General features: G+C 45.7%; 1 protein-coding gene across 1 annotated transcript; it reads left to right on the forward strand.

The window, feature by feature from the left end:
• Positions 1-4,656: 4,656 nt before the first annotated feature.
• On the forward strand, positions 4,657-6,138 carry LOC306775501 (potassium voltage-gated channel subfamily A member 2; the record flags this gene model as incomplete). Its single annotated transcript, XM_079265946.1, has 1 exon — positions 4,657-6,138. The coding sequence occupies one exon, from the start codon at positions 4,657-4,659 to the stop codon at positions 6,136-6,138; it is 1,482 nt and encodes a 493-aa protein (XP_079122072.1).
• Positions 6,139-11,770: the final 5,632 nt, after the last annotated feature.

Raw genomic sequence — 11,770 nt, forward strand, 5'->3', positions numbered from 1 at the left:
CCTCTGTGAGGTTATCCGAGTATAAGTGAGAGAAGCAGCTTGGCAGTATACCGCAGTGGACCAGTGTCCTTGTGTCTCTCCTGGTGTCTGGCTCTTTTCCAGTGTGTGCTCTCATCCTGCTGGGCCTCGATCTGATGAGCATGACGCTCTCCTTTCCCTCACTTTTCATCTCCACCCTCTCTTTGTACAAAGCTCTCTCTTCCCTACCCCTCCCTTCTTTATCTCCATCTCTTCCTGTCTCTGCCTCAGATGTACCGTTAGCTCCAGGGGCTCAGAGAAGGAGCTGCATCGCTGTATATTTGTTTACCTGAGCCACGCTTCTTTATTTGTTGATGAAGTGTCTCTAGTCAGAATACATATGGGATCTATTTAGCATAAGATTCTCATTACATATGGTGATGATTCTTGCATGGGAATTCTCTAATGAGGAAATATACACAGGATATATATACTGCGTGCGTGCTTGAAACCTGTGGCTGCTGCAATGCAGTGTCAAGGAGCAAAGAGGTACAACAGACCTTAAAGAGTGCGCTGCAGTCCAGAGCACTGAGGCAGAGCAGTGCTGACACAGTTGTTATGAGTTTTAGATTTGAGAAGTTAAAGCAGGGGTCACTGATAGGTGGAACGCAGTCCGAGTCCGGACCCAGGCGCCGTTGTCTCTGGACCTGGACCTATAACTGATAGATAATTGAGAATTATTACATTTTTACGCAGCGCTTCTATTTTAACCGGTGCAGCTTTTTTTAGCCTGGCACTCGTTCAGCGGTCCAGGAAACATACCGACCAATTACATGCGTTGCAAACAAACTCACGTGATGCTACTCGGCTAAATCAAACATTGTTGTGATGTTCCGGACCTTAGCATGAGGAAATTCTCTGGACATCGTTGAACTTTAATTGAATACCCCCGAGTTAAAGGGTCTCAGGAATTCAAAGCATATTGACTCAACGCTTTCAACACGGAGACGGCTGAGCCGGAGGCTAGCAGCTAACGGTGCTAACAGCACGAACAGTGCACACAACAGCAACAGTGCTGGCAGAGGTAGTAACCTGAGGGGAACCGGAGGGTGGGCACGACATAAGAAGGAAACTCTGGTATCATATACACCAGTGATCTCAACGTGGGGTCTGGGGTTTGTGGCACTCTGCCAGGGGGTCGGAAAACTGTTCAGATTCATTCTTTTTGGTACAAAAGGCTTTACAGTTCAATGAATAGTAATTCATATCTTTTCATTTGTAACACATTTCTCTTGTGTTGTTCTTTCACATAACGAAGACTGGAATCGTATCAAATAGCCTGCGTCTTATTCTGCGACTGGCGTGTACTCTATCTTGAAAGGGGTCCTTGGCTGATCAACAATTGAGAACGAATGCCTTTATTCGTAAAACAATCAAACGACAGCAGAGTGACGACAACATGGCGTTCAGCTGGTTGCTCAGTGATAATGACCCTTCGGTCCCTCAAGATCATTTTCTCTGCTCTCTGTTCCTTTCGCCAAAACAGCATCTGATGGAGACCTGAAATCAATAACCTCTTGGAAACAAATTCCTCGTTGACACCTTCTCTGCCAACCATTGCACCCATTCTCATGTCCCCACATATGACAAAAACACAGCACAGCATTTTGAGTGCCGGGACCCTTCGCTTTTAATTAAAGCAGGCCTGCTAATGCAAAGTGAACTGAGCTTTAGAGCCTGCATTAACAGTGCTTGTAACGGGCCCCGGGTCATAAATAATGGCTGTGCTGTCATGAGGAACTTGGGAAAGCCATTAAAAGATAGTAAGAGGTATATATCTGCACGTGTGTGGCAGCAGGCAGACAGACAGAAGGGACGAGCCGTGGTGGTCTCGGATCTGCCAGGAGTAATCCGAAGGATTCCCGCTGACCTTTGGCTTCTCTGGAGGTCCCTTCTGGCCACGGTGCTTTGATTCCCAGCTCCAGTATTGATAGCAGGGCAAGGATTTACTATTGATCTTTTTGATCTTCGTTTTGAATATAGAGTACAATGTTGAGGGTTTTGCTCTATTTTCGTCCCCCTCTTATCTATTATTGATGCCACTCGTCGACAGGAAGGGGAATATAACTGCTGTAACAAGACCAAACTTGAATTCATGTTGTTGCCTCTGGATGTTAATGTCAGCAATAAAGCCCTGGAAAAGACACATGAGTGAGGAAGACACTCCACTAAAACATTGTGTGTGTGGGACAATGCCAATGAACGTTCCAAAGTAGTTTCCAAAATAAACAGCTGCAGCTTACTTGTTATTAAAATAGCTCCTATAACCCAACCTTTTATATGGGTCTAATTTCGCTAAAATAAACTACAATACTTATTTGCCAATTGGCATTGAAACCAGCTGGCCAACAGCAGTGCTGCTGAACAATGATGGAGATGTGTACGCTTTAAACTGCCCACACTGCAGATACGGCATAAGGAGTGGTGCTATAGGCTTCAGTGCAGATGGAGAGCACCTTGTGTTTTCTCCTCTTGCCTGCTCCATCACCAGCACGGCTCTTGGTATGCACAGCAGTGTCCGAATGCAGGTTCCACTATATAACATTTAAACACCATGCAGCGGCCGCTGCAGAAACATGTTTCACCCAGAACTCTTTCACCTGAAGACAAAAAAAAAACCCCTTCTGAGCAGAGACCATGCAGGATCAATAAAAGGGCACTTTATATTCGCGCGTGTGTGCGCGCGCGCGCTGGGCTCTGGCACACTGTTATTGCGTATTCTCGTATAGCCCCCTACGTTGGACGATTCTTTCATGCATGTCGTTTCAAGTCAGTGTCTGAAGACGCCGCTCTGTTCACCGTGTCGGCTATTAGGGTACTCTCAGAACTGTGTCCGCGTGCTCTAAACGTTTGGACGCACTCGCACGAGCGTATGTCTGCGGCGCACACACGGGAGTCTTGATGGTGATTCACGTGGCATGCCTAAATAAGAAATAAACATGTAAAATGGTGATTGCAGATTTATTCTCACGCTGACATGAAAAGAGGAACTCATTGTTGATGCACGTGTCCCAGAACGCGTCTAATTATTGAATCCTGGTCATAAGATTAGATTTGCCCTCTTTTATTTTTTTTGAAGCCCTCTCCCTCCTCCGCGCCTTGCTTTGTCCTCCCTCCCTTTGCAGATGTTGCCTCTCCGAGCACCTCATCAGGACCATTTACCTTTGCGGCTGTATGCAGCGCACAGCTCGTGACAGTCACGCTGGCGCGGAGGGCAACAGCGGAGGCAAATCGTTCTGCTGATCCCAGCACCTTTTGGTTAGTAAGGGAAGCACCAGCACCTCCTTGATCGGTTCCCTCCGCCCTTTTTTTTCCCTTTTTTTTTTTGCCAATCGCCATCCCACAACAGCCTACCCGGAGGAAAGGAGTCTGGGAGGGGAAAGCGAGGACACACCCGCACATACTGTACCCGGTGTACACTGCGAGGATGCTGCAGACAACATGAGGTGACTATCATCGACTGCCCCGCATTGGATTTTTTTTTACCCGCTCTGGAGACCTGATCGTCGCAGCTGGTTATTCACCTTCCTGGTACCGGGAGCATCAACTCCCACCAGATATGAAAAAGATGCCTGCAGGTATGTTGAAGATCAAGATAAAGCAGCTTATCATCTCTGATTTCAAATACATATAAATATATATTTTAAAGTCTTGGCATTTTGTGATATTAGGCAATAAGCAGTTATAGATTTGTTGTATGTTTCATAAGGATGTTATTTTGGAAAACGGTGCTGCTGTGAGTGGAGATGATGCAGGCAAGAGATACATTTTTTTTTCTCTTGGAACCTATTTCCTTCCATGGATAAATTATTTATAGATGTTTTTAAATATTTCAGAGACGGGCACCATTTCAAGACTAAAATGCTCCAACAAAACAAAACTGAAGTCAGTTAGTATGAGGTGTGTGTGTGTGTGTGTTTTGTTTGGTACAGCAGTACATCTCGAAAGCGTCTCATACATTTGGTGTTTAGACCGCAGTGGATTTCTATGATATTCTAGACAGGATGCGCTCTGTATGAATCCGGTGCCTGCTGCATTGCCATATTCATGCATGGCTTTACTGCAGAAAAGCTAGTTACATTCATTTCAGTGGCTTTTGTCCATTGCAGCAGATCAGTGTCCTAATTTACGAGTGTCCGTATGCTTTTATGTGCCAGTTAGCCCCAGAGTTTACCTGCATTGAAGCAATTTATATGCAAGGCGGATGGCTTATTTGCATATTCATTAGCCAGAGTAAGGAGCAGGACTGTCAGCCTCAAGTTTATGAGCTGATTCATTGTTGCATCGATTGACTTATCAGGACAGTATAACTTTACATAGTCATATCAAATCTACTGACATTGTTTCAGAGGGCGGCTTGGTTTGCACCTATTTTCAGTTCTTAAAAGCATTCCTTCCTGACATCTCCGGACTTAATGGTATTAAGTATTGAGTGCTGAATCATGTCTCCGTTTTTACCTGACCTTGTTGTCTGTCTTTGCTTTATCTGTCCTGCATGCAGTCAGGTCCTAGGTGACATCCTGTGGCCGTCAGGTCTTTACGGTGTCGAGCCCCCTCCCTCTCCTGGCCCCTGCCTGCAGCTCTCCAGGCTGCAAGACCCAGACTCACTGAAAAGTGCAGGCCTCCTCCCCCCGCAGAATGACTGTAGCCACCGGCGACACCTCTGACGAGGCGCACCCGCAGGACTACGACCCGGAGGCCGACCACGAGTGTTGTCAGAGGGTGGTCATCAACATCTCAGGGCTGCGCTTTGAGACTCACCTCAAGACCCTCTCCCAGTTCCCTGAGACTCTGCTGGGGGACCCCAAAAAGAGGATGCGGTACTTTGACCCGCTGAGGAACGAGTACTTTTTCGACAGGAACAGACTCAGCTTTGACGCCATATTGTATTATTACCAGTCAGGGGGCCGGCTAAGAAGGCCGGTCAACGTCACCCTTGATATTTTCTCAGAGGAGATTCGGTTCTACGAGCTCGGCGACGAAGCCATCGAGATATTCAGAGAAGACGAGGGGTTCGTCAAGGAGGAGGAGCGGCCTCTTCCAGATAATGAGTTTCAGAGACAGGTATGGCTGCTGTTTGAGTATCCAGAGAGCTCAGGTCCTGCTAGGATTATTGCCATAATCTCTGTCATGGTTATCCTGATATCTATTGTCAGTTTCTGCTTGGAGACCCTCCCCATTTTCCGCAATGACGATGACGATTTGCACAAGTCTCACACGAAAGTCTATTCACCTGAGACCAACACCACAATCTTCACCTATAATTCCACCTACTTCACTGACCCTTTCTTTATCCTGGAGACTCTCTGCATCATATGGTTCTCCTTTGAGTTCCTAGTGCGCTTCTTTGCCTGCCCCAGCAAAGCGGGCTTTTTTGGTAATATCATGAACATAATTGATGTTGTTGCCATCATCCCATACTTCATCACTCTTGGCACAGAGCTCGCAGAAAAGCCAGACGATGGTCAGGCGGGTCAGCAAGCCATGTCTTTAGCCATTCTCAGGGTCATCCGCTTGGTGCGAGTCTTCAGAATTTTCAAGCTCTCCCGTCACTCCAAGGGGCTTCAGATTTTGGGTCAGACCCTGAAAGCCAGCATGAGAGAGCTGGGCCTGCTCATTTTCTTCCTCTTCATAGGGGTCATACTTTTCTCGAGCGCCGTCTTTTTCGCCGAAGCAGACGAGCCCGAGTCACACTTCGAAAGCATCCCGCATGCGTTCTGGTGGGCGGTGGTGTCCATGACGACAGTCGGCTACGGCGACATGGTCCCAACGACGATCGGTGGCAAGATCGTGGGCTCCCTCTGTGCCATTGCAGGTGTGCTGACCATTGCCTTGCCCGTGCCTGTCATTGTGTCCAACTTCAACTACTTCTATCACCGCGAGACTGAAGGCGAAGAACAGGCGCAGTACCTGCAGGTCAACGTGCCCAAAGCCGATTCGGCCGAGGAGCTGCAGAAGAGCCGGAGCGGCTCCACCATTAGTAAATCGGACTATATGGAGATCCAGGAGGCGGTGAACAACAGCCGCGAGGACATTCAGGAGGAGAACCTTAAGACGGCCAACTGCACGCTGGCCAACACAAACTATGTAAACATCACCAAAATGCTCACAGACGTGTAGTCTTCTGCTTTTTTCCTCCCCGTCACAGCGGGGAATGTGGAGCTGAGCAACTGGACGGGACAGGCTCCCATCTCACGTGTGCTGGAAAAAAATAAAGGCAATAGAATTTAGGATGTTGATGATGATGATGATAGACAGTGAAAAAAAATGCAAATACCATCCGCTCACTTCTTGCTCATCCTGTCTTCCCTCCTCACAACTTGCCCTTAAAACTCCTGATAACTGTCAAACAGAGTGAAATTTAAAATTTTACATTTCTGCATGGAGTTTGCTTTTTTTTGTGTGTTTGTGTGTGGCTGTTTTGAAAAAAATGCCAAAAAATGTCCTGCTCACAACAGTAGCTACTAGTAGTGCACAAAAAGAAAAGAAAAAGGGAGAAACAAGGCAAGAAAAAAAAAGAAGTATTGCTTTCAAAAAGAAAGAAAAAAAGCCACACCAGCCCTGCTTTCGTCCCCCGTCCCTCGGCCTCTCATTTCCCAAGGCAAGCTGCTCTGCCATGCGCTTTCTGAAGAGCCCTACTTGTGCGCTACATATGCTGCTTCCTGGAGCCAATGAAACGAGAACTGTCTCACGCTACCATTTAGAAATAAGAGGATGTGTGAGCATAAAGCAAGCTCCCTTCAGCGCTGACATAGCCTGTGGGCGACTTGTGACGAGGTTGGTGGTTAAGCACACCACGTTATTTCAAGGATGAATGACAGCCATCAGCGCGTAGCTTATGGTTCGACACCTTTTTTTCCCAGCAGACATCAGTATCTGATGAATGACTGAGAATGGCCTTGACTTTTCACTGCTTTGGTCTTACTGTATGTATTGCAATGCAAGCTTTCCTCCCTTCCATTCACCCAAAACTGGTCTTACTGCAGAGCTTTGAGGACAACTTGAATGTTTCTTCTTGTTTTGTTTGTTTTTCACAGTTTCACACACACAGTACGTATTCAAATAGTAGGTTAACTGTGACTTAACTGATAGCCGGTAGGTAGATAGGTGCTGTTAGTAGTAAACAGTCAGTCAGTAGATTATTGCATGACATTTGTATCTGAATGAGAATTTCCACTTGTTTCTCGACTGCCACTTGCTTCATCACACCACTGTGTATTTGTCTGTACACTGCCTTCTATACAAATACACACTTTTAAAAAAGGCAGACTGCAGGAAGCGGTCACACATAAAGCTGTATGTTAGAGGATTTCTTAAGGAATCATCATAAGGCGAAATACCACCCTAAAGAGGATGCGGCGTCCTCGCCGGTACTAACATTCCAACAAGTCATCGCGTTAAACTTTTGCCAGGTCGTTGGGCTGTGATGTCAGCCGCAAAACTCACACTCTAGTTTTGGACATCAATCCCAGTTGCACCTGTGATAGACTTGTAGTGCTGTCTTTTTCACAGGTTTGTCACACGATCGTGTCCTCATGATGAAAATAGCAACTTTGTAGGATTTGTGTATAGAACAAAGCCCCCCCCCCCCCCCCCACGAACTGCCTTTTTATCTGGGTTCACGCTAATCTCCTAATGTTGCATGACCTCAAAAACATTCCTAGAAGCATGCATTTAAGATCAAAGAAGAAGCCACACAAAAAAATGTGTAATTAATACAATAGACATATTTATTGCTGATATGAAATATATGTATACAGACAAGACACATATAACAGTACACATATACATTTATCGGAGAAATAAAAAACTTAAAATAGCAATGTTTAAGAGAAAGCAAGAGCCTTTCCACAATGCGCAGATCATTGCCATGTTTTTATTTTCGATGACAATAATAATTGTTCTGAGCACAGTTTCTATGTTCTCCTGTTTCACAGCCTGTATACAGTGCCAGAGACACACTCTAACGAGCCAATTTAAAAGCATATTCTTTGCTAGCGGGTTTTCCAGCAAACCTGACACACGTTTAGATACTAAACGTTTGCTTTACTCTGCCTTCTGTGAATGAATTGTTGAAAGGCAGGTCGGTGTCCAAAACGGTATCACCCCATCCCAGAGTCAGAGATGTTGTATTGGCGTTGAATTGTTCAGAATGGAAATGGAGCCTGGCTGTCCTCTAAGAAGTCTGATGACGCCAGAATCAATCTGTCTGTAAAAGTTGGCATCGAATGTGAACTCGGTTCTGATTCTAGGATTGTGTCCAGCTGAGCTGCATCCACCGTTCGCTCAACACTGCCAAGGTAACAGTCAAAGGCAGTAACGTCAACACGGGAAGTGATAATTAGCAGCAGTGTAGCAGGTATTGGCTAACCGAGGGGGTCCTCTGACTTCACTCGTGAGTCTCTTGCCTTTCTTCATCTTTTCACAGACGTGTCCGAGGGAGTGAGAAAGGTGATGGATTAGGAGAAGGCCTGTAGCAACAACTGTCTAAAAACAATTCTGTCATGCCAGGATGTACATCTTTATTCTTCGGGTTTCATTCCGCTCTCTAGGGTCTATAACCTGCAGTGGCGAAATGTTTTGACACCATCGCTGTCCATATGTGCTCAGGACGCCTCGTCCAACTGCCTGACATGAGGCTCCTGACATCTTGAGATGTTGAAATAGTCTGTGACTCGAGGTAGGACCAGATTAGATATTTATTTGGCAATATTCCTATAATCCTTTGGGTGGATGGGTCTGTGTGGAGAACAAAGCTGTTGTTGTTTTTTTAAAAGAATGAACCTTATCGGACCTCCACCGTCCAACCAAGATCTGGTTGATCATCAGTTGAGTATTGTTGTGGGTGTGTGGATGCACAGCTCTGTGGGAGTTGTCTGTGCGTGGGCATGGGTGAGTGTGTGTATGTGTACAAGTGTGTATGGGCGAGAAAGAGAGAGAGGGAGAACCACTGAATGTCAGCGTCTTAGCCTGGTTGTACAGCTGCATTTATGAAACAGCCATTTGCATATACTTGTTTATGTGGGGAAAAAGAACCACTCACAGTCTGACCAAAAATATTTGTCTGTGCATGCAAATGCATTGTATCGTCATAGTCTGCATTCCATTTGTTTTGTTTTTCTTTACAAATGTTAATGACACGGATACATGCAACATTTATCTGTTACGTTTGAAATTGGGCACGTCACTACACCTCAGCCAAATTCATTGTAGCAACTCGCACACGGGAGCCCACGAGTTGTGTGTCGACGGTTATTGCTGCTTAAAGCACAAAGACGAGTAGAGTCATCCTCATCTGTAGACCTGCAGATTTAATCTGTGAAATGTTTTTATTCAGTGAAAACAAAGTCCATTCAAAAGATGTTGTATCGCTTTAGAAGGAGCACCACAGCCTCGAAAAAAAACAAAAATACAATAAAAAAAAAAGCATGTCTCACGTGCTGAGGGACCCACCAGCAAATCCACTCCATGAGAAGGGTGCCCAATAGTGAATACACTGAGAAATCTATGCAGAGTATGCTAGCTGGTAGCTGAGAAGGTTCAAATACTGAACGTTTTATGTTTTATTACACAGTCGACCCTGAGAGCTGACGCCGCATTTGAAAAACGAACCACAAGAGAACCGCTTTGCAATATTCTGCTGCTGGACGTCAAACACTCACACGTTGGCTGCATGTGAATGTGAGTTTTTCTGACCTTCTGTTTGTTTAAACTGCGATGTCAGCTCTTTGAGACAACTCACACAAAGAAAAAAAACTCATACATGTGGGGAAACAAGAAGATCAATATGCAATCTGTATGCACGTGTGCGTTTGAGGACGGACGTTTGTTTGTTGTTGTTGTTTTATTTCGTTTGACCCCTCCAGAGCCTGGTAGTGTGGCATCCACTGAAACAATATGTACAGTTCTTCACCCTTCCCCACCCCCCCCCACCCCCCATATCATAGAGGCCTGAAAACATCCATCAACAATGGTACAGTGGATAATGGATTTTCTTTCTATGAAATGAAATGTGAGAGAATAATGTAAATAAGAACCAATGGATGATGGAGCAAAACACATGTACTATATACTGTATGTGAAGTCTGGATTTAAAACGTAGTATTATCTGCACTTTACAAGACAAAAAGGACAATCTATGGACAAGAAAATCATGTGAAATCTAAGATGCATATACTCCTTCCAAATGATCATAACCCTGACAAAGTAATATCAGTAATAAAGCCAATAATAGTTCAACTGAAATGTTGTGGTCAGTGTGTTTATTGTGTGTCACCTTTTATTGCTCAAGTGATTTCCAGTATGAAGAGGACGCACGTGAGAGGTGTTCATCAAATGTTTCTGCAGCCTTCTTCACATCTTTTCGCGAGGCATTTATTTAGTCAGCCAAATGATCTGAGGAGCTAATTTTAGCCTGAAGAACGTCTCCGCTGATGCAAAATGCCACGAATCAACGAAAAGGCCCCTTTGTTGTTATTTTTAGGACACCCAGAGCTTTGTAGCCACGGGAAGTGTGGAGGACATTTTCAAAACGTCTCCTGGTATCTTCAGCTCCTCCCTTTAAGTGCACGGTGTGTGCTCCTTGCAGTTTAAAAGAGAGAGCAGGGTGTCCTATTAATAGCTTTTTTGTGAGAGAAAGAGAGAGGAGCAGGAGGATGAACGTGCAGCGGAGGTGGAGACGGGGTGGAAAGGAGATGGCAGAGGAAAATAAATCCTTTACGGTGAACTCTTCATGGCAGCACAGTTACATCCATGTGTAACAAGCCACAATAGGGGGAGGGGAGACATATGGGAAACATGTTTATTGCTTTAAGATCCATACATTCTGCAATTGCAATTTGGAGATAATACAAGCAGACGTCTCTTGTGATCTTCTGTTTTCTTCTTATGTTTTTTTTTTCGCCTCTCCTCACCTCATGGTCACATCCACACCTGCACGGTTTTTTGCGAGGTGGCTGCCGTCACGTTCTGTGCTTCCTGCTATCTTTAGTCGGCCCGTGGTTTAACTACAGCTCTGCATTGCGAGCGGGAACACTCGGGGCCTCGGTGCTGTAGCTACATCTCTGCTGTATAGTCATTATTCTTGCTTTGATCTGCCGATGCAGTGCAGCACTCTGCAGCTCGGGGAGAGAGGCGGGCGGGATGGAGCAGCCCAAACCAAGGACAGGGGCAGCAGGAACACAGGCCTGCTGCAGGCGGCCATTGATGCCTGTGGTGAAACATGTATCTTACAAATTCCCCTGTGATAGGAAACACACTTATCACTGCACAGAAAATCACTAAATGATAAATGGTGTTATTGTTATGGATGAGTGTGAGTGTGTGTGTCTTTTGTTTGTCAGGGATGGTATGCCCACATCGGGGGAACGGTTGAGCAGACATACAGGCTTGCACTGTGCTCACCAGCCGGTAATTAGGAGCCAAGCGCAGTGGGACTTGCTGCTAATCCACAGGGCTGCCCCCGTCACCGGACCACACCTCGTTATTAGGAGGTGTTCAGATGTTTACACTCATTAACTCCTGCCCTGATATCAGCCACCAGTCATCACCCTGGTGAGGAGCCAGTTGAAATGCAGCCAGTTGAAATGGTTGCTTCTTTAGCAGATTACCTGTGATTGGGCCCGAGTCGTTTGGCTCGAGGTGAAGATTAAAATAATGGAGATGGATGTTCAGTTGTATGTGGAACCTTGTTTGTGCAGTGATGAGGAAAAATGGAGAGAACAACAATACTGCCCTCTAGGGGTGTTGTTGC

The sequence above is a fragment of the Melanostigma gelatinosum genome (genome assembly GCF_949748355.1).
Source record: "Melanostigma gelatinosum genome assembly, chromosome: 3".
Classification (NCBI taxonomy): Eukaryota; Metazoa; Chordata; class Actinopteri; order Perciformes; family Zoarcidae; genus Melanostigma; species Melanostigma gelatinosum.